This window comes from Pelobates fuscus, chromosome 2, assembly GCF_036172605.1.
Source record: "Pelobates fuscus isolate aPelFus1 chromosome 2, aPelFus1.pri, whole genome shotgun sequence".
In the NCBI taxonomy this organism is placed as follows: Eukaryota; Metazoa; Chordata; class Amphibia; order Anura; family Pelobatidae; genus Pelobates; species Pelobates fuscus.
The window spans coordinates 44,150,608-44,174,246 of NC_086318.1; the positions used below are offsets into that span (position 1 = coordinate 44,150,608).

Here is a 23,639-nt window from a genome sequence, read left to right on the forward strand (position 1 = left end):
AGACAGTACTAGATTTTCACTAATTGGGAACTTAATTCAAGTATTCTAAATAAATAAAAATTTCATTTAAGCAAAAACAACACACATACCATACAACACAATACAACATAACACTAAGGTTTGTAAGAGCCAGGAACCTACCTTTTGCCCACTTCTGTATAAGATGGTCTAGAACAGGGCTCTCCAAACTCTGTTGCTGAAGTACAACTCCCATGACTCTCTGGCTATTTCCTTCAAATAATTATGGGAGTTGTAGATTAGCTAAATCTGGAGGGCCAGATTGGAGAACCTTGGTCTACAATAGACATGGAAAGTGTGGGACTGCATATGACAATAATAATACTCCTTTAAGACCCACTGGTAGAGGCATCTCAAGCTGAATGTGCAGCAGAGCCATCGTAGATGAAAATCTGGCCTATAATAGGCCCGCAGATGTTCCATTAGAATATGTTTTTTCTACTCCGCAAGATATAAAGGTGACTGAACTCTGACAATAAGGGAGCCTGCTTAGACGCAACAGGTTTTGGGTCTACATTAGCCGAAATTCTACTTGTTGGCCTAAAATGCTTTGCTAATCTTTAGTTGGACTTCTTGCATAGCTGGAAGGCAATTTAAGGACAACCCTGATTTCAGTATGTATATCAAAACACCAAACCATTACTTGAACTTTCAACTTTTTAGAAGGGACATAAACTTGCTACAGCTGACCAAGAACATAAGTTCTATGTATAACAGATTAATTATATATTCTAGAATATAAATTATATAATTCTATATTATTCTGATACAATGACTTTATACTTCACATCACCAATTTTACTGAAATGTACCATTTCAATTTAATTAAATCTAACAAATAGTTTAAATAATAGATATGAGCTTTAGTAACAAGGTTTTCAAACCAGTAAATGAGGCAAAAACATTTTTTACATCACAATTTAACCGCTTTAATACACTATATGAAGTTAAAGAGCAGCAGTCCGGTCATTTCATGTATTCTTAAAGAGTGATACCTTCAGATTTTTCTGAAAAGAAAAACAAAAGCACATCAATTTCCTATAATGAAAGGCAGACTAGAGAATTAGAAATGAAATACTTATTGATAAATGTAGCTGTATGGATACATTCACACACTATGTTTATAAAAGGTTTTCTTTTTTTTTTAAATATATTTTATACAATTTAAAGAAGAAAAAAAAAGTTTCAAAGTTAGCCCATTAAGGACAGAGGCCATTGTACAAATTCTGATCAAAACAAAATGTAAACAAAAACTGGAATTTGCGTTAAAAGTCTGTTCAACCATAAATCACCTCTTTCATGTTAAGTGCACCAACACATATATAATTTTGTTCAGGAGAAACAAGGCTTTCATTTCACAGCAACTATTCAGTTATATATAACAATTATGAATAAAATCTTTAAAAAGTTTTTTAATGTCATAATACGGTTAGCTTTTACTGCAATAAAATACACATTTCTATTCAGCGATGTCTCACAAGTACAACAGTACCCCTTTTCATGAACAGGTTTGATGGTGTTTTGGAAGGTTACAGGGCCAAATTAATATAGCACGTCTAATTTTTCAATTTTTACACATTAAAAATTTGTCAGGTTGGTTATGTTGCCTTTGAATGAGAAATACCCCCATGATGGCTTACCATTTGCAAAAGTGCCTAGGGTATTCAATATGGGGTATGTCCAATCTTTTTTAGTAGCCACTTTGTCACAAACACTGGTCAAAGTTAGCATTCATATTTGTTTTTGTGTGAAAAATGCAAAAAAAACAATGCTAACTTTGGCCAGTGTTTGTGACTAAGTGGCTACTAAAAAAGACTGAACATACCCCACTTGCAATACCTTGAGGTTTTCTACTTTTGCAAATGGTATGCCATCATGGGGGTAATTCTCATTCTTGGGCTACCATACGGTCTGAAATGCGACATTATCAATCTTGCAAATTTTAATGTGTAAAAAAACCTGAAATGCAAGCCTTATATTTGAATCAAATTTTCCAAAACACCATAAAACCTGTACTGTTATACTCGGGAGACTTCACTGAACATCAATATTAATGTTTCAAAACAATAATATAGTCAGTGAAAGTGTCGTTTGTGTGTGACAAATGCAAAAAACTTCACTTTCACTGACAATATCATCGTTGTAAAATAATTTACGATTTTGAAACACTAATATTTGTGTTCAGCCTAGTCTACCGAGTAAAACTGCACCCCCCCATGTACAGGTTTTATGGTGTCTTGGAAAGTTATAGGGTTAAATATAGTACTAGCAAATTAAATTCCATATACTTTCGGCATGGGTTGTCAGGCAGGTCCCGCTAATTGTAATTAATTAAGATACCTAATTATGTAAAAATATTACATAAATATATGTGTGTGTATATATTTGTGTTAAGGGCTCATGATAGTACAGAAGATACAAACACTGATAAGTGTAGGATGGTATTAAAAGAGCAAGTCGGTTGTGGTGTGCCGGAACCGACGATGAGGTAGGCCTGTAAATAAAGAGGGCCCACAAAGAAGAAATGTAAAGAGAAAAGGAGTTAATAATGAGGAGTGGGTGGGAGGGTGATGCAGCGCTGACCTCGAACGATATGGAGCCAGGTAAGGGGTGTCCCTTAAGTAGGGAAGAGGTGTGTCATACGCCCCTCCCACAATTACAGGCCAAAAGGCCTTAATACTTGTGTTAAGGGCTCATGATAGTACAGAAGATACAAACACTGATAAGTGTAGGATGGTATTAAAAGAGCAAGTCGGTTGTGGTGTGCCGGAACCGACGATGAGGTAGGCCTGTAAATAAAGAGGGCAAAAGTAGAAAATCAAATTTATTACATACCACCAATATACATACTTTAACCAGACATGTATTGAAAGGCATTTCTTACTTCTTGTACCGGGTTAGGTATGTATCTAGAGTAAGCCGATGATTTCCAGCGCCCTAGTGACTTGATAACATGAACTGGAATGTTTGCACTGGATGCTGTGGAGGCCGCTCCTATGCGGAAGGAGTGGCCCGAATAGTTAGCTGATTTGAGGCCCAGCTATGTAAGTAAAGACCTGACGTGTGTCATAAAGGTGGTGGTAGTGAGTACCGAACCTTGTAGACTGAAAGTGGTTGAGATGGTGGTTCGTTGTTATGCTGGGTATATGAGTCCAGTAGTTTGACGGGGCTCCACCTGTTGTGAGTAGGATAGTACTTAACCTCTACTGAAAGTGCATGTTGACTGGTTTTGGAGTGAGGCAGAGTCAAGATATAATAGTCCATGTGTTTTGTTAAGTGTGAATGAAGTAGGATGTGAGTGGACTGTGTTGTGCTGATGGCGGTAAATTCTCTTGGTCTCAAGAAACCATAAACAAGGCTACGTATATGGCGGTTTTAACGATGAGGTTTGTGTTGTTGGCAAAGGGTTTAAATCTAGTGAATTGTATAAGTCTTTAAAAATATGGAAATCTATGGGTAGCCTCTGGGCCGTACGTGGGGGTTCGGATCTCTGAATACCCCTAAGGATGTTCTTAATTGGTAGGAGGACACTTGATTTGTCTGGTTGTAAAGTTAGCATGTGATGTTGGATGCCTGTCAGATATGGTTTGATTGTGTTGTATGATAGTTTGAGTTTGAGGTGGCAAAAAGAAGCAAAGCCCAACCAGGATGTCACGATGAAAGGTTGTAAGATGTTGTGTTCAGAAAGGAATCTTTAAATCAAATGAAAGCTCTATCGTAAGTTTCCCAGGTATTAGTAGACAGTGCTAATTGGGACAATGTTCTGCTATGTTGCATAATAGCATCTAGTCCATTACTAGATGGTGGAATAGTGGGGTGTTCGTGGCTGTGAGTGCGGCTGACGGGAGTATTTGACGAAAAGCCTGGAAATTAAAGCGAGACAAATTGTCAGCAGCAGTGTTACATACACCTGGAACATGAATACAAAACAAGAGAAAATTATGACATGCAGCCAGCCAAGTGAGTTTCCTCAAGAATCTCATAATAGTCAGTGATTTGGATCGGCCTTGTTTATAATGTGACAAGTTACTTGGTTGTCTGAGTAGCAACGTACAGACGAACCTGCCCATAAATGCACCCATGCCACGGCAACCGTCACGATGGGATATATCTCAAACAGAGCTGAGGTAGTGGAAAAACCCTCCAGGTCCTGAAACTTCTGAAGGCCAGCTGCCCCAAAGCCATTCGTTGCTGAAAAACTGCTGCAAAACCTGTGGTAGACGCCGCGTCTGACCAAATGGTAGGTGAGGAGTCAGACAATTTTGGAAGGAACATGCTTTTACCATTCAAGGTGGTTAAAAATGTTCTCCACATAATTACGCCTGCCGTGGCTTGGGTATCCAGGGGTGACCTGTGTCCATCATGTCTAAAAGTGGGAAACATGGAAAGGAGTTGTGAGATGAAAGCCCGGCCTTGAGGTATGATGCGAATGGCAAAATTCAGTGACCCAAGCAGAGAGACTGTAATTCTTGCGGTTGCAAGTACCGAGTCGTATGTAGAGATTATGTTGATCAGAATGTTTTCTACCTTGGGCGTGGCAGGCTAGCTTGCATGGTGGCTGAGTCTAGTATGATACCCAGGAATGTGATGAAGGTATCTGGTCCTTCAGTCTTGGTGGAGGAGACTGGGACACCCACCTGTTCGAATAGACTGATGGTTTCTTTTAGGCTACTGGGAGGGGAAATATTCTCCTCGACCAGTAAGAAATCATCCAGATAATGTATAACTGTAGGGCATCTGGCTATATTTAATAAAACCAGCATAGGGTTTCGGCGAATACGTCGAAAATGGCCGGACTACTTTGGAACCTAAATGTTAAACGTGAGCAAAACAGTAGTTCCCTGCCCACTTGATACCATGCAGGTGACACAGTGTAGGGTGGATAGGCAGTAACTTGAAAGCATTGTGATATCAGTCTTACTGAGCCATGCTCCGGCCCCTGCCTGCATGATAGCCGTAATGGCGTGATCTATGGTGGAATATTGCAGTGAAAATTCCTCAGAGGGTATGAGGGAGTTCAGACTATGAGTGGCAGAGGTGTGAGGTGTTGATAGATCAATGATAAGTCTGTTTGTGAGAAGATTTCCCCGTGACAATACCGATGGGGTTTGTCCGCTATGTGGTGAACGGAGGGGACTGGAAGGGCCCCCATAGGAAGTTCTCTGCCACTTCCTGGCTATGAGTGTCTCCACCGCTGTAGGGTTTGTTGTGCGGATTGTAAATTAGGACATTCCAGGATTCCGGAAGGCATGTGTGAATCCTTCTGATAAACCCGAGATAATGAATTCCACCAAATGTCTAGATGGATGATGTGGCAGTAATGTCGTAAGTACAGAAATGTTTATTGATGTTAAGTATAGTTTTGGGATACATTTTATTTGGACACAGATTTAGCATGTGCCCTGAAACAGATGGCTGGAGAAAGTGATTGCAACTCAACCAGTGCTGGAGGGGGCGCAGCGGCCGACCCAGCCATGGTAAGGGGTGTAGTGACCGATTCCCCAGGGGTGATACTGGCAGGCTAACTAGGCCTGAAAGGCGAAAAATTAATCTTGTTTTGTGACAGGTGAGGCCCTGCTAGTTGCCAAGTGGCTATGAGAGGCTCTGTCTATGAGTTGGCGCGAGGGGTTATTGAGGCCACCTGTCGTAGTGGCAGGAATCGTAGGCCTCTCGGTGATAGTAAAAGAAAACAGGGGGAGGGAGTGACAGGTGAGGCCCTCTCTATAATATTGCGAGGCGGCTAACTCACGTGTGGCCCGATGGCGTTTGCCTCCGAAACGTTGAGGCGGGGTGTTGGCCTCGCGGACTACTAAACGATAGGCAGAAATGCCAAGAAGGTAGGTACCTATTTGGGCCTATACCCCTAACTTGCCAGTACTCTATGGCCTAGAAGAATGAAACGTATGTGAACTACAACGTGAGCAGGCTTACGTACCTGGTAGTATGTATGAAGTTTTGAGATTCGACAGGTATGAAAACCTGGATAAACCTAAAAAGAGAGAGTGAGAATGGATCCTGTGAGACCTGTGTAATCTGTATAGGCTGGGATTAGGGCTTCTAGCAGTATGTGTGGGAGGTGTAAAATCTATGAGTATGATAGTGACATGACTGCCCATGCTTGGTGACAAGCGTTACGCTGAGTCCGATACCTGGCAGCAGGGGGATTGGCCGTGTAATGTGTATATATGGAAGGTGATCAGATGATATGCATGTCACTAAACTGATCTGGGAATGCAAGGGACTTTTTAATGTGAAGTGACAATATGCAGAATCATAAATGTTGCTGTAAAGTGACGTATGAATGTATGAACCAGAACGTGTGATTCAAAAACCGAAAGTCTTGTGAGACGTATATGCCGTGTTCTTGAATACTCGTGTTACGTCGTCTGAGTGTGTCAAGAAAAGGCCTGAGTTTGTAAATGCCATGTGAAATTATGTGAAATGACATTCTATGCAGAAAATGTTGTAACGTGACGTATGAGTGGTTGAACCAATGCGTGTGATTCAACCCGAAACCCTCTGTGGAAGGTAGGACCGTGTTCTTATATACTCGTGGTATATCGTATGAGCATGATAAGAAATGGCCTGAATAGTTAGTGCCATGTAATCGTAATGTACATGGTTGTAATAACATCATATCTCCATTATACTCTTTGAAAATAGGACCGTGTCCTTGAACTCGTGGTATGTCGTACGAGCATGACAGAAAAAGGAGCCGTAATGTAGGCTAACCATAACAGTAATATACATGTAATATCTGCATTGTAAAATAAAATAACTTATTATTAAAACCATATATATATATAATAAGCAAACTGAAACAAAATAGACAACCTAAGATCGTGTAAAATAAGTATTTGAAAGTTTAACCGATTACTGTGCAGGAAACGTATGATTGGTTGGATCAGTACGTGTGATTCAACCCGAGTATGCATGAAAAGGAATTAAATCCTTGTGTCATGGTTAACAACAAAGAAATGAGGCCTGTAACGTAGGCTGATTTAATTGTAATGAAATGGATAATTATATAAAAAAAAAAAAACTCCAGTAAGCGTGGGAGTCCAATGTCTATACAGAAATGTTAGCTGGTTTCATACCCTTGATGTAATAAGTGATACCTTAAAAATAGCATGAAAATGGTCTGTCTATTTAACCAAGCAACTTTTTAACCAAATGTAAATACATGAAATGATGAAATGTAACTCACGAAAAAGATCTATGTGAATACATAGCAGAATAACCGAATCTTAGTATGAAGGGAAATAGAAGTTAGCATGAATAGCTTAACCGTATGCATTTTAATGCGAACAGCAATCTTGCATAGAATATACTATGAATAAGTGCCGACCAGAAAACACAAACTGAAATGAAAATCGTTTAAGTGAAGCAAGGTTGTTTTTTACATGAAATGCAATAATGTCTGAGAAGCCTGTAGTACACTGAATGACCGGTAGGGGTCAGTGTGTAGGCGAAAATGCAGTGGTTCGATGGTTTGTACATGAAATGCAATAATGTCTGAGAAGCCTGTAGTACACCGAATGACCGGTAGGGGTCAGTGTGTAGGCGAAAATGCAGGGGTTCGTTGGTTTGTACATGAAATGCGATAATGTCTAAGAAGCCTGTAGTACACCCAAAGACCGGTAGGGGGTTTAAACGAATGATATGCATGAACATGCAATGGTTTTAGAACAGACTTAGACAAAATGCAGCCGTAAAGTGAGGACCTGACCCGTGCATGGTGCCGTGGGACTGATGCCTGGCATAACGGGTAGGTTGACTTACAGTTTGTGAGTCACATGGACACCATCCACGGCGATGGATTGAAGAAAGAAGGTGGTAGGCCGGAAAAGCCTGTGGCTGGATTCCTGACACAGCTCTGCTTAAAAAACCTCATGGAGTAATCAGGTAAAATGGCGTCTGGATGACCCGGAAGTGGAAATGATGCAGCGCTGACCTCGAACGATATGGAGCCAGGTAAGGGGTGTCCCTTAAGTAGGGAAGAGGTGTGTCATACGCCCCTCCCACAATTACAGGCCAAAAGGCCTTAATACATATATATATATATACATATACACATACACATACACACACGTATATATATAGTGATATATACGTATATATTTATGTATATAGATATATATATTATTTCGTTCTACGAGTATTTTGATATAAATATATATATATATTAATATCACAATACAGTTAGAACGAAATTACACATCATATATTTTTTTATTATTTATTTTTAATTTAATTTTTTTACGTATTTACATATTTTTTTATATTATATATAAATATATATATATAACATTATATATATATTTAATCAGTATCAGTCTACGTGTAATTTGATAATATATATATATATATAATTATTTATATATTAATAGTAAAATACATCTAGACAGTGTATGTGTGTGTGTGTGTGTGTGTGTGTGTGTGTGTGTGTGTGTGTGTGTGTGTGTATATATATATATATATATATATATACACATACTTAGATTATATATATATATATATATGATCTAAGTATATAATTTTTTTTTTTTTTACACTTATTTTAATTCTTTTTATTTTATTTCCAGCCAGCAGGGGGACTACCTGTCATTACAGGCAGTCCCCCTGCTGGCAATGCCTGAGCCAGCTAACCCGGCCATGTGATTGTGAGGTCCTCGCAAGGACCTTACTCTCACATGGCCGGGGGGCTGCTGGAGGGCGGACGTGCCGCGGGGGGCTCCCTGGGAGTCCCCCAACCGCGATAAGTAAGTAAGAAAAAGTAAGAAAGTAAGTAAGAAAAAAACGGAGGGTGTACAATTACGCCCGGTGGCGTTTAGAGCCGCTTAAAATAGGGCGTAATTGTACACCCTCTGGTCTTAAAGGGTTAAATGGTCTCTCAGTCTGGTTCAGTAGGAATCACAATCATGGGGAAGATTGCTGACCTGACAGTTGTGCAGAAAACCATCATTGACACCCTCCATAAGGAGGGAAAGCCTCAAAAGGTAATTGCGAAGGAAGTTGATGATCCCAAAGTGCTGTATCAAAGCACAGTAATAGAAAGTTATGTGGAAAGGAAAAAGTGTGGAAGAAAAAGGTGCACAAGCAGCAGGGATGACCGCAGCCTGGAGAGGATTGGCAGGAAAAGGCCATTCAAAAGTGTTGGGGACTTTCACAAGGAGTGGACTGAGGCTGGAGTCAGTGCATCAAGAGCCACCACACAGAGATGGATCCTGGACATGGGCTTCAGATGTCGTATTCGTCTTATCAAGCCGCTCCTGAACAACAAGCAACGTCAGAAGCGTCTTACCTGGGCTAAAGAAAAACAGACCTGGTCTGTTGCTCAGTGGTCCAAAGCCCTCTTTTCAGATGAGAGCAACTTTTTCATCTCATTTGGAAACCAAGGACCCAGAGTCTGGAGGAAGAATGGAGAGGCACACACTGCAAGATGCTTGAAGTCCAGTGTGAAGTTTCCACAGTCTGTGTTGATTTAGGGGGCCATGTCATCTGCTGGTGTTGGTCCACTGTGCTTCATTAAGTCCAGGGTCATCGCAGCCGTCTACCAGGAGATTTGGGAGCACTTCCTTCCGCAGACGAGCTTTATGGGGATGCGGACTTCATTTTCCAGCAGGACTTGGCACCTGCCCACATTGCCAAAAGCACCAAAGCCTGGTTCAATGACCGTGGGATTACTGTGCTTGATTGGCCAGCAAACTCGCCTGACCTGAAACACATGGAGAATCTATGGGGCATTGCCAAGAGATGAGAGACATGAGACCGAACAATGCAGAAGAGCTGAAGGCCGCTATTGAAGCATCCTGGTCTTTCATAACACCCCAGCAGTGCTACAGGATGATAGCTTCCATGCCACGCCGCATTGAGGCAGTAATTGCTGCAAAAGGGGCCTAAACCAAGTACTGAGTTCATATGCATGCTTATACTTTTCAGAGGTCCGATATTGTTCTAGGTGCACTCCTTGTTTTATTGATTGCATGCAATATTCTAGTTTACGGAGATTGTGGGTTTGGGGTTTTCATGGGCTGTAAGCCATAATTATCGCACCCATGACAAACCACGGCTTGAACTATCTTGCTTTGTATATAATGCGTCTATCCAATTTTTTAGTTTCCCCTTTTTTACGTGGCATTACTGAAATAATTAACTTTTGCACAATACTTTTAGAGGTGGGTGGGTGCCCGCGGGAGCATGGAGGAGGCAGTCGCCCACCTGCGGGTACATGGAGGCGGTCGCCCATGGGAGCAATATGGGCGGCGCGCGATGGAGCAGCACTCTGTTTGCAGCTGCTCTCTGCTCCCTCGCGCTGTGTAATGATGTTGGGAGCCCGAATATGACATCATTCCGGCCCCGGAACCATTACAGAGCGCAAGGGAGCAGAGAGGAGCTACAGGCTGAGTACTGCTCCCTCACACAAAGGAAGAGTGCAGCCCCACTGGACCCCAGGAAAGACCCTCTCAGCTCTCCCAAAGGTAGGGAGACTGAGTGGGTTTCAATTCAAACATAAATGTGTGTGTGTGTGAGCCAGTCAGAGTGTGTGTGTGTGTGTGAGAGAGCCAGTCAGTCAGAGTGTGTGTGTGTGTGAGAGAGTCAGTCAGTCAGAGTGTGTGTGTGTGTGTGTGTGTGTGTGTGAGAGAGCGAGCCAGTCAGTCAGAGTGTGTGTGTGTGTGTGAGAGCCAGTCAGTCAGAGTGTGTGTGTGTGTGAGAGCCAGTCAGTCAGAGTGTGTGTGTGTGTGTGTGAGCCAGTCAGTCAGTGTGTGTGTGTGAGCCAGTCAGTGTGTGTGTGAGCCAGTCAGTCAGAGTGTGTGTGTGTGTGTGTGTGTGAGCCAGTCAGTCCGAGTGTGTGTGTGTGAGCCAGTCAGTCCGAGTGTGTGAGTCAGTCAGAGTGTGTGTGTGTGAGCCAGTCAGTCATAGTGTGTGTGAGTCAGTCAGAGTGTGTGTGTGTGAGCCAGTCAGAGTGTGTGTGTGTGTGAGCCAGTCAGAGTTTGTGTGTGTGAGCCAGTCAGAGTGTGTGTGTGTGAGCAGCTGCTCTCTGCTCCCTCGCGCTGTGTAATCATGTTGGGAGCCCGAATATGACATCATTCCGGCCCCGGAATCATTACAGAGTGCAAGGGAGCAGAGAGGAGCTACAGTACTGTTCCCTCACACAAAGGAAGAGTGCAGCCCCACTGGACCCCAGGAAAGACCCTCTCAGCTCTCCCAAAGGTAGGGAGACTGAGTGGGTTTCAATTCAAACATAAATGTGTGTGTGTGTAAGCCTGTGTGAGTCTGTCAGTGTGTGTGTGTGTGAGAGCCAGTCAGTCAGAGTGTGTGTGTGTGTGTGTGTGTGAGCCAGTCAGTCAGAGTGTGTGTGTGTGTGTGTGTGAGAGCCAGTCAGTCAGAGTGTGTGTGTGTGTGTGTGAGAGAGCCAGTCAGTCAGAGTGTGTGTGTGTGTGTGTGTGTGTGTGTGTGAGAGAGCCAGTCAGTCAGAGTGTGTGTGTGTGTGTGTGTGTGAGAGAGCCAGTCAGTCAGAGTGTGTGTGTGTGTGTGTGTGAGAGCCAGTCAGTCAGAGTGTGTGTGTGTGTGTGAGAGCCAGTCAGTCAGAGTGTGTGTGTGTGTGTGTGTGAGAGCCAGTCAGTCAGAGTGTGTGTGTGTGTGTGTGTGTGAGAGCCAGTCAGTCAGAGTGTGTGTGAGCCAGTCAGTCAGAGTGTGTGTGTGTGAGCCAGTCAGTCAGAGTGTGTGTGTGTGTGTGTGTGTGTGTGAGAGCCAGTCAGTCAGAGTGTGTGTGTGTGTGTGAGAGCCAGTCAGTCAGAGTGTGTGTGTGTGTGTGAGAGCCAGTCAGTCAGAGTGTGTGTGTGTGTGTGAGAGCCAGTCAGTCAGAGTGTGTGTGTGTGTGTGTGAGAGCCAGTCAGTCAGAGTGTGTGTGTGTGTGTGTGAGAGCCAGTCAGTCAGAGTGTGTGTGTGTGAGAGCCAGTCAGTCAGAGTGTGTGTGTGTGTGTGTGTGTGTGTGTGTGAGAGCCAGTCAGTCAGAGTGTGTGTGTGTGAGAGCCAGTCAGTCAGAGTGTGTGTGTGTGTGTGTGAGCCAGTCAGTCAGAGTGTGTGTGTGTGTGAGAGCCAGTCAGTCAGAGTGTGTGTGTGAGAGCCAGTCAGTCAGAGTGTGTGTGTGTGTGTGAGCCAGTCAGTCAGAGTGTGTGTGTGTGTGTGTGTGTGAGCCAGTCAGAGTGTGTGTGTGTGTGTGAGAGCCAGTCAGTCAGAGTGTGTGTGTGTGTGTGAGAGCCAGTCAGTCAGAGTGTGTGTGTGTGTGTGTGAGAGCCAGTCAGTCAGAGTGTGTGTGTGTGTGTGTGAGAGCCAGTCAGTCAGAGTGTGTGTGTGTGTGTGTGTGTGTGTGAGAGCCAGTCAGTCAGAGTGTGTGTGTGTGAGAGCCAGTCAGTCAGAGTGTGTGTGTGTGTGTGAGAGCCAGTCAGTCAGAGTGTGTTTGTGTGTGAGAGCCAGTCAGTCAGAGTGTGTGTGTGTGTGAGAGCCAGTCAGTCAGAGTGTGTGTGTGTGTGAGAGCCAGTCAGTCAGAGTGTGTGTGTGTGTGTGTGTGTGTGTGAGCCAGTCAGTCAGAGTGTGTGTGTGTGTGTGAGCCAGTCAGTCAGAGTGTGTGTGTGTGTGTGTGAGCAAGTCAGTCAGAGTGTGTGTGTGTGAGCCAGTCAGTCAGAGTGTGTGTGTGTGTGTGTGAGAGCCAGTCAGTCAGAGTGTGTGTGTGTGAGAGAGCCAGTCAGTCAGAGTGTGTGTGTGTGTGTGTGAGAGAGCCAGTCAGTCAGAGTGTGTGTGTGTGTGTGTGTGAGAGCCAGTCAGTCAGAGTGTGTGTGTGTGTGTGTGAGCCAGTCAGTCAGAGTGTGTGTGTGTGTGTGAGAGCCAGTCAGTCAGAGTGTGTGTGTGTGTGTGTGAGAGCCAGTCAGTCAGAGTGTGTGTGTGTGTGTGTGAGAGCCAGTCAGTCAGAGTGTGTGTGTGTGTGTGTGAGAGAGCCAGTCAGTCAGAGTGTGTGTGTGTGTGTGTGTGTGTGAGCCAGTCAGTCAGAGTGTGTGTGTGTGTGTGTGAGAGAGCCAGTCAGTCAGAGTGTGTGTGTGTGTGTGAGAGCCAGTCAGTCAGAGTGTGTGTGTGTGTGAGAGCCAGTCAGTCAGAGTGTGTGTGTGTGTGAGAGCCAGTCAGTCAGAGTGTGTGTGTGTGTGTGTGAGCCAGTCAGTCAGAGTGTGTGTGTGTGTGAGCCAGTCAGTCAGAGTGTGTGTGTGTGTGTGAGCCAGTCAGTCAGAGTGTGTGTGTGTGTGTGTGAGCCAGTCAGTCAGAGTGTGTGTGTGTGTGTGTGAGCCAGTCAGTCAGAGTGTGTGTGTGTGTGTGTGTGTGAGCCAGTCAGTCAGAGTGTGTGTGTGTGTGTGTGTGTGAGCCAGTCAGTCAGAGTGTGTGTGTGTGTGTGTGTGTGAGCCAGTCAGTCAGAGTGTGTGTGTGTGTGTGAGCCAGTCAGTCAGAGTGTGTGTGTGTGTGTGTGTGTGAGCCAGTCAGTCAGAGTGTGTGTGTGTGTGTGTGTGAGCCAGTCAGTCAGAGTGTGTGTGTGTGTGTGAGCCAGTCAGTCAGAGTGTGTGTGTGTGTGAGCCAGTCAGAGTGTGTGTGTGTGTGTGTGTGTGAGCCAGTCAGTCATAGTGTGTGTGTGAGTCAGTCAGAGTGTGTGTGTGAGTCAGTCAGAGTGTGTGTGTGAGTCAGTCAGAGTGTGTGTGTGTGAGCCAGTCAGTCAGTGTGTGTGTGAGTCAGTCAGAGTGTGTGTGTGTGAGCCAGTCAGTCAGTGTGTGTGTGAGCCAGTCAGTGTGTGTGTGTGTGAGCCAGTCAGTCAGTGTGTGTGTGTGTGTGAGCCAGTCAGTCAGAGTGTGTGTGTGTGTGTGTGTGAGCCAGTCAGTCCGAGTGTGTGTGTGTGAGCCAGTCAGTCCGAGTGTGTGTGTGTGAGCCAGTCAGTCCGAGTGTGTGTGTGTGAGCCAGTCAGTCCGAGTGTGTGAGCCAGTCAGTCCGAGTGTGTGTGTGTGAGCCAGTCAGTCCGAGCGTGTGTGTGTGTGAGCCAGTCAGTCCGAGCGTGTGTGTGTGAGCCAGTCAGTCCGAGCGTGTGTGTGTGAGCCAGTCAGAGTGTGTGTGTGACCCAGTCAGTCAGAGTGTGTGAGTGTGTGTGTGTGTGTGTGAGCAAGCCAGGTCAGAGTGTGTGTGTGTGTGTGCGCGAGCCTGGTCAGAGTGTGTGTGTGTGTGCCAGAGCCAGTCAGTGTGTGTGTGTGTGTGCCAGAGCCAGTCAGTGTGTGTGTGTGTGTGTGAGCCAGTCACAGTGGGTGTGTGTGTGTGAGAGCCAGTCAGAGTGTGTGTGTGTGTGTGAGCCAGTCAGTCAGAGTGTGGGTGTGTGTGTGAGCCAGTCAGTCAGAGTGTGGGTGTGTGTGTGAGTGTGAGCCAGTCAGTCAGAGTGTGTTTGAGCCAGTCAGAGTGTGTGTGTGTGAGCCAGTCAGAGTGTGTGTGTGAGAGCCAGTCAGAGTGTGTGTGTGAGAGCCAGTCAGAGTGTGTGTGTGAGAGCCAGTCAGAGTGTGTGTGTGTGAGAGCCAGTCAGAGTGTGTGTGTGTGAGAGCCAGTCAGAGTGTGTGTGTGTGAGAGCAAGTCAGAGTGTGTGTGTGTGAGAGCAAGTCAGAGTGTGTGTGTGTGTGTGAGAGCAAGTCAGAGTGTGTGTGTGTGAGAGCCAGTCAGAGTGTGTGTGTGAGAGCCAGTCAGAGTGTGTGTGTGAGAGCCAGTCAGAGTGTGTGTGTGAGAGCCAGTCAGAGTGTGTGTGTGAACCAGTCAGTGTGTGTGTGAGAGCCAGTCAGTGTGTGTGTGAGAGCCAGTCAGTGTGTGTGTGTGTGTGTGTGTGAACCAGTCAGTGTGTGTGTGAGAGCCAGTCAGTGTGTGTGTGTGTGAACCAGTCAGTGTGTGTGTGTGTGTGTGTGTGAGAGCCAGTCAGAGTGTGTGTGTGTGTGTGTGAGCCAGTCAGTCAGAGTGTGGGTGTGTGTGTGTGTGTGTGAGAGCCAGTCAGAGTGTGTGCGTGTGTGTGTGTGTGAACCAGTCAGAGTGTGTGTGTGTGTGAGAGCCAGCCAGAGTGTGTGTGTGTGTGTGTGTGTGTGAGAGCCAGCCAGAGTGTGTGTGTGTGTGTGTGTGAGAGCCAGTCAGTCAGAGTGTGTGTGTGTGTGAGAGCCAGTCAGAGCGTGTGTGTGTGTGTGTGCGAGCCAGTCAGTCAGAGTGTGTGTGTGAGTCAGAGTGTGTGTGAGAGCCAGTCAGTGTGTGTGTGTGTGAGCCAGTCAGAGAGTGTGTGTGTGAGCCAGTCAGAGAGTGTGTGTGTGTGAGCCAGTCAGAGAGTGTGTGTGTGTGAGCCAGTCAGAGAGTGTGTGTGTGTGAGCCAGTCAGAGAGTGTGTGTGTGTGTGAGCCAGTCAGAGAGTGTGTGTGTGTGTGAGCCAGTCAGAGAGTGTGTGTGTGTGTGAGCCAGTCAGAGAGTGTGTGTGTGTGTGAGCCAGTCAGAGAGTGTGTGTGTGTGTGAGCCAGTCAGAGAGTGTGTGTGTGTGTGAGCCAGTCAGAGAGTGTGTGTGTGTGTGAGCCAGTCAGAGAGTGTGTGTGTGTGAGCCAGTCAGAGAGAGTGTGTGTGTGTGAGCCAGTCAGAGAGTGTGTGTGTGTGTGAGCCAGTCAGAGAGTGTGTGTGTGTGTGTGTGTGAGCCAGTGAGAGAGTGTGTGTGTGTGTGTGAGCCAGTCAGAGAGTGTGTGTGTGTGTGTGTGTGTGTGTGAGCCAGTCAGAGTGTGTGTGTGTGTGTGAGCCAGTCAGAGTGTGTGTGTGTGTGTGTGTGTGAGCCAGTCAGAGAGTGTGTGTGTGTGAGCCAGTCAGAGAGTGTGTGTGTGTAAGCCAGTCAGAGAGAGTGTGTGTGTGTGAGCCAGTCAGAGAGTGAGTGTGTGTGTGTGTGTGAGCCAGTCAGAGAGTGAGTGTGTGTGTGTGTGCCAGTCAGAGTGTGTGTGTGTGCCAGTCAGAGTGTGTGTGTGTGAGCCAGCCAGAGTGTGTGTGTGTGTGTCAGTCAGCAAGAGTGTGTGTGTGTGTTTGTGTAAGCCAGTCAGAGAGTGTGTGTGTGAGCCAGCCAAAGAGTGTGTGTGTGTGCGTGTGAGCCAGTCAGAGAGTGTGTGCGTGTAAGCTAGTCAGAGAGTGTTTCAGAGAGTGTGTGCGTGTGAGCCAGTCAGAGAGTGTGTGCGTGTGAGCCAGTCAGAGAGTGTGTGCGTGTGAGCCAGTCAGAGAGTGTGTGCGTGTGAGCCAGTCAGAGAGTGTGTGCGTGTGAGCCAGTCAGAGAGTGTGTGCGTGTGAGCCAGTCAGAGAGTGTGTGCGTGTGAGCCAGTCAGAGAGTGTGTGCGTGTGTGTGTGTGTGTGAGCCAGTCAGAGAGTGTGTGCGTGTGAGCCAGTCAGAGAGTGTGTGTGTGAGCCAGTCAGAGAGTGTGTGTGTGTGTATGTGTGTGAGCCAGTCAGAGAGTGTGTGCGTGTGAGCGAGCCAGTCAGAGAGTGTGTGTGTGTGAGCCAGTCAGAGAGTGTGTGTGTGTGAGCCAGTCATAGAGTGTGTGTGTGTGAGCCAGTCAGAGAGAGTGTGTGTGTGTGTGAGCCAGTCAGAGAGAGTGTGTGTGTGAGCCAGTCAGAGAGTGTGTGTGTGTGAGCCAGTCAGAGAGTGTGTGTGTGTGAGCCAGTCAGAGAGTGTGTGTGTGTGAGCCAGTCAGAGAGTGTGTGTGTGTGAGCCAGTCAGAGAGTGTGTGTGTGTGTGTGCCAGTCAGAGAGTGTGTGTGTGTGTGTGTGTGTGTGAGCCAGTCAGAGAGTGTGTGTGTGTGTGTGTGTGTGAGAGCCAGTCAGAGAGTGTGTGTGTGTGTGTGTGTGTGAGAGCCAGTCAGAGAGTGTGTGTGTGTGTGTGTGTGAGCCAGTCAGAGAGAGTGTGTGTGTGAGCCAGTCAGAGTGTGTGTGTGTGTGAGCCAGTCAGAGTGTGTGTGTGTGTGAGCCAGTCAGAGTGTGTGTGTGTGTGAGCCAGTCAGAGTGTGTGTGTGTGTGAGCCAGTCAGAGTGTGTGTGTGTGTGTGTGTGAGCCAGTCAGAGTGTGTGTGTGTGTGAGCCAGTCAGAGTGTGTGTGTGTGTGTGTGTGAGCCAGTCAGAGTGTGTGTGTGAGCCAGTCAGAGTGTGTGTGTGTGTGTGTGTGTGTGTGAGCCAGTCAGAGCGTGTGTGTGTGTGTGTGAGCCAGTCAGAGTGTGTGTGTGTGTGAGTGTGTGAGCCAGTCAGAGCGTGTGTGTGTGTGTGTGTGAGCCAGTCAGAGTGTGTGTGTGTGTGAGCCAGTCAGAGTGTGTGTGTGTGTGAGCCAGTCAGAGTGTGTGTGTGTGTGAGCCAGTCAGAGTGTGTGTGTGTGAGCCAGTCAGAGTGTGTGTGTGTGTGTGAGCCAGTCAGAGTGTGTGTGTGTGAGCCAGTCAGAGTGTGTGTGTGTGTGTGTGTGAGCCAGTCAGAGTGTGTGTGTGTGTGTGAGCCAGTCAGAGTGTGTGTGTGTGTGTGAGCCAGTCAGAGTGTGTGTGTGTGTGTGTGTGTGTGAGCCAGTCAGAGTGTGTGTGTGTGAGCGCCTGTCTGAGTGTGTGTGAGCCTTTTGTCAGCGAGCCTGTCAGAGTGTGTGAGTGTGTGTGTGTGTGTGTGAGAGCCTGTCAGTGTGTGCGCGTTTAGGTACCTGCCCCCTTCGATCGCACGTGTTTTTACTCACCTTTCTTCCCATTTCCCACGCCATGCCAGTTTCGCCATGGCTGAGATGATCAATCTTTATGATCTCAGCTAAGGCAATGCTCTCCCTTAGAAAGAGAGCAAAACAGGATAGCGAGAAACAAACTAGAGCACTGAATACCAGAGGAAAAGTGCCTGTCTGTACTCACAGTCCTGCGTACCACTCTGGAGACTCCAGTGGTCTCCTGGGGCTTAACCCCTAAACAGATAAAGTACACGAAAGAAAAAGATGCTGCAAAGGTCTCAACTTAAAGCAAAGCATAAGACCCTCTGCATCCCCTGGATATAAATGTTACAATGTAGGAATAAACAGGAAAGTGTATATATATATATATATATATGTGTGTGCTACCTACACCCCAACAAAGTGTAAGGTCATGGGAACCAAAAAAATATATACAACAAAATAAAGTATATACAAAAGACTAATACCACTGACTCTCCAGATTGAGGATAGAAAAGGGAAAATAACGGCTAAATCATTAAAGGGAGAGATACTCTTAAAATAAAGCTTTATTAAGGTTAGGCTAAGCAGTGAGTATCAGTCCCAGCAGTGGCCCCTAATATATCCACATAGGCTATGTCCAAAAGCAATAATAGGAATCATAGGGAGTAGGAACTCCAAATACAAGTATACTAACTAGAGACACCCACTCTATATCCCTCAAAGTGGGTAATATATGTGAAGTGGGTTCCCTAGGTACAAAAAAATGCCATAGATCCCAATAGTAAATACCGGACATACAACAGATAAAAAAGGGAGGGGGGGGGGAGGAATTGGAGGAAATAAGATCAGTTCAAAATGAACTGATAATGTAGATTATCAAGCCTCTCTCCCTGTAAAACTAACTAGACAGATATAGTAGTAAAAGAAATAGAAAGAAAGTATAGGGTTATCAAATCATAATCAGGCTGCACAGTTCATGGAACAAAGATTGCCCGAAAGCCATAATTTGAAACCAGAAACTTCATAAGCCGTCCCTCCAAAACCTTTACAAACTCTTCCTCTTTACAGGAATTTGACGTAAAAACCTTTTTTAATTGTCAATCGAAAGGTCTAGTCTATTTACTTACCTGTTCTTGCAAGAAACTATGTGGGGAAAACTTCCCGCGCATTTAAACTGAGAATAAGAGAACATGTGAACTCGGTAAATCCGAGAAGACTGATTGAGACACCAGTCTCTAAACACCTTAAACTACACCACAGTGGATCCCCTGATGGGATTAGATTCTGTGGTATAGAAAAGGTGACCCTGGGACCAAGGGGTGGGGATTTAGATAAAAAGCTCCTACAAAGAGAGAGCTTCTGGATCTATAAACTGAAAACACTATCACCCCTTGGTCTCAATGAGGGTTTCTCATATACGTCCTTTATATCGGATTGACTTGACCTAATCCATATAGAAGTTGGACTAAGAACCACTCACTCATTTGTTAATCTGTAAATATCTATATATGCATGGTACACCGAATATTGTTATTTAGTGCCTGTAGTTATAGGTTTCAGGATTTGTATATATTTGTCTATATGATTGATTATTTATAATTATATTTATAATTATTTTCTGTATTTTCCTTTTTCAAAATAGGACTGCGATACATGTATGAGGTTGTTTAGCTGGCTTATCAATATCTGGGCATTGACCTTTATATCATTTAAGACACTGGTGGCTGTACATATAACATCCATATTTTACTATATTGGATATGTCACATATGGCTAGTTGTTATATAGAGTTCACTTTAGAACCTCCTCTGAGAATGTATCTGTATCCTACTCATCAGCCCCTTTTCTTCTAGGTATCACCCTGAGGCTATTATGTAAAGTCTTCAGGGCCTCAGTATCTGTATGCCACAGGGATCCTGTTTAGGCATTCCAGAGTTGATGCCTGAATGTGAAAGGAGTTTCTACGTTTTAGGAGCTCTCTAGAAATTAGTTTGTTAACTCCGCCCTTAGAGGTGGGACTTTGCAATATAATCAATTGAGGACATAATTTATCCCTCCTCTAAGGGAAATCTGCATATAGCCCATCTCGTATTCGCAACCAATCAGGTTCTGTGCGGTTGCGACCACGTGGGCTACTGACGTACACGGGTCCGTCATCATTGGATCACGTGACTCCACATAGCAGTATCACCTGGAGCCGAATCGATCCATGGTTACGATTGGTGAAGGGTAGGTAGTCCCTTTTTGGCGCTACACATATTTAAGTGAGGTCTGATTACCATTATTTTGGCCCCTGACGAAGGTGCAACATACCAAGCACCTGAAACGCACGTCGGGCGTTCTTGTTTCTGGTTTCAAATTATGGCTTTCGGACAATCTTTGTTCCATGAACTGTGCAGCCTGATTATGATTTGATAACCCTATACTTTCTTTCTATTTCTTTTACCACTATATCTGCCTAGTTAGTTTTACAGGGAGAGAGGCTTGATAATCTACATTATCAGTTCATTTTGAACTGATCTTATTTCCTCCAATTCCCCCCCTCCCCTCCCTTTTGTATCTGTTGTATGTCCGGTATTTACTATTGGGATCTATGGCATTTTTTTGTACCTAGGGAACCCACTTCACATATATTACCCACTTTGAGGGATATAGAGTGGGTGTCTCTAGTTAGTATACTTGTATTTGGAGTTCCTACTACCCATGATTCCTATTATTGCTTTTGGACATAGCATATGTGGATATATTAGGGGCCAATACTGGGACTGATACTCACTGCTTAGCCTAACCTTAATAAAGCTTTATTTTAAGAGTATCTCTCCCTTTAATGATTTAGCAGTTATTTTCCCTCTTCTATCCTCAATCTGGAGAGTCAGTGGTATTAGTCTTTTGTATATACTTTATTTTTTGTATATATTTTTTTGGTCCCCATGACCTTACACTGTGTTGGGGTGTAGGCAGCAAACACATATATATATACACTTTCCTGTTTATTCCTACATTGCTACATTTATATCCAGGGGATGCAGAGGGTCTTATGCTTTGCTTTAAGTTGCAATGTTAAACAAAAATCTGCACACCAGTCAAGCCATAAGACTTGCTTTTCCCACAGAAATCTCAAATTTGCAGTGATGTTACTACCGCAAAGGATTCTGGGTGGGCATATGCAAATTAGTTCAACAAATAATCATATTTTTGCTTTTCCTATGTTGTGTTTCAAAGCTGTTGTATACAGCAAACACAGACAAAGGAATCCATGTTTAAAATGGAATGAGGCAAAAATTGGATTCTTTGTTGAACTAAATTTGCATATGCCCCTCCAGAATCCTTTGTGGTAGTAACATCACTGCAAATTTGTGATTTCTGTGGGAAAAGCAAGTCCTATGGCTTGACAGGTGTGCAGATTTCTGTTTAACATTGTATTAACTATTCACAGACTTCAGGTGGAAGGGGTTTATAATCACAATTTTATATATACATACACACACGTGTGTGTGTATAAAGTCATTCTAAGTGTATTTTAATATTAATATACATAATTATAATTCACGAAGTATGAAGTTACATATATAGGATATGCGTATATTATATAAAATACATATACACATACATACATATATATGTACGGCGATCTCTAACCCTTTAACCCATGGGTGTCTAACCTTTTGGCTTTCCTGTGCTGCATTGAGCACAGGTGAATTGCCTTGGGCCACAGATAAAATTTATAACAAATAATTTGTATAATAAAACTTCAAAAAGCCCTTTTCTTAAGTTTGTTTAATAGATAACTCCCTTATTTGTTATCCTTATGTGGGATTGCCATGTTTAAGGATACCAACCTAGAGAAACTGCTATGTTTATATTTGGGTTAATCCAGCCGCTAGAGGCGCTTGCGTGCTTCTCACTGTAAAAATCACAGTGAGAAGACGCCAGCGTCCATAGGAAAGCATTGTGAATGCTTTCCTATGAGACTGGCTGAATGCGTGCGTGGCTCTTGCCGCACATGCGCATTCAGCCGAAGAGGAGGAGAGGAGGCGGAGAGGAGGAGGAGAGCTCCCCGCCCGGCATTCCTCTCCATCCAGTATGTTTTACTGGCACTATAGTGGTCCTTTAATTAAAAGGTCAGACAGTAAGCTCATTTCAGCAGGGTTCTCATCTAACTATTGTTCCTGTGTAACTGTCTCATGCATTGTAAATCCCCACCCCCCCCTTTCATAATATTGTAAAGCGCTGAGGAATTAGTTGGTGCTATATAAATACAAATAATAATAATAATAATATTATATAGTTTTTTGTATTTTCTACACACTTTTCTAGTCCTGTCTGGTGCTAAAACTTGCTAGATTTCCATCAACGTATCCTCCTTAAAACCAAAGTACAGTAAGGGAGTAGGGAGCTGTAAAACAGTTTTGGTTCCCCTGCTTGCAAGTCATAGTACTTCGAGCATTTTTTCACGGAGCAAAAACATACCCATATGTTGTGGTACAGAACAGCTGGTCTGCAAAGGGTTTCAATGTGGTTTTCCGTTTGAGTGGGATTTATAGGAACAGTCTAGACACAAAGCACTTGAGCTTGTGTCTGTCTTATTTATGTAGGTTTACAAAAGTTTGGTTTTAATTAAAACTGACACTATAATACAGCGCTTGAAAAATTTGTTTGTAATCTAGAAGCCAGCTAAAAAAGTTGGGAGCCAGTTTTGTTTTTTTGTTTTTTTAGGTTAGCATATTTACAACAAAAAATAAGCAAATCTTAAAGGAACACTAAAGTCACCAGAACCACTACAGATTAATGTAGTTGTTCTGGTGCCTATAGCCTATAGCTTTTTCAATGTAAACACAGCCTTTTCAGAAAAAGGGCAGTGCTTACATTGCAGCCTAGTAAGATCTAGTAAGTCACCCAGACAGCCACTAGAGAGTCCTGTGTTCACAGTGTGCAGCACTTATGTTCAGCGTCTCCATGCTCTGCATGGAGGCGCTGAATGTTACTCATAGAGAACATGAGTAATAACCTCCCAATACTTTCCTATGTGAAAGCATTGACTTAGCTTAGATCATAAAGATTGATGATCTCAGCTATGGAGGCAGGAAAAGCCGTGGCAAAACCGAAACAGCATGGTGAAAAAAATTTGAGTAAAAACACCTCTCATGTGATCAGAGGTTTTTTTAATTTTAATCCACCCAGCCTTCTTACCTTTGGGATAGCTGAGTGGATCTTTCCCTGGGGTCCAATGGGGCTGCTCTCTCTTCCTGCGTGCGAGGGAGCAGTAATCTACCTGCAGCTCCTCTTTGCCCCCTGTAGTGATGCTGGGGCCGGAATGATGCCATATTTCGGCTCCCAAAATCACAATACAGAGCGAGGGAGCAGAGAGGAGCTGCAGAAAAATCACTGCTCCCTTGCGTGCTGCCTCAGCCGACGACCATGATGCTCCCCAGGGTAGTCGGCCGGCTAACTACAATGCTCCCTGAGCCAGCCGTCTCCATGCTCCCCAGGGCCGGCCGATTTAGCTAACAGACTGACAAATCCCAGGCGCCAGGGCGAAATGTCTATTCGCCATGGCGACCTGCCACCTGGGATTTTTCAAGCCCTGCTTTAATAATTGGGAGATGAAACACCTCCCTGGCACTCCGCACTAATGTTTTGCTTTCATTAGTCCACAGAACTAAAGGACGCAGCAGACACACTAAGCTAGAGCATACCTCCCTTGTCCCCTTCTCACTGTGCAAAGGCTGCAGCTTTTGTAAATTGTTCTTTTGTTCCCATGCACCCCCAAAGAAAAATACAGGAAAACAAAAATATTTGCATGCATATTTCAGGTATATCTACTAAATTGTTACTATTTCCATTAAGTTACTGTATCTGTGCTTTGCTAATTCTCCCTTTCTTGTG

The 23,639-nt window shown here is 44.6% G+C and overlaps 1 protein-coding gene across 1 annotated transcript in view; it reads right to left on the reverse strand.

Annotated features, from left to right (window-relative positions):
* Positions 1 to 952: 952 nt before the first annotated feature.
* Positions 953 to 23,639, reverse strand: part of TDRD15 (tudor domain containing 15) — a 28,282-nt gene continuing 5,595 nt past the window's right edge. The window contains exon 3 of the mRNA XM_063440861.1: positions 953 to 1,025. Coding sequence (XP_063296931.1) covers positions 990 to 1,025 — 36 coding nt within the window. The 3' untranslated portion in view covers positions 953 to 989. The remainder of the gene's footprint in view (positions 1,026 to 23,639) is intronic.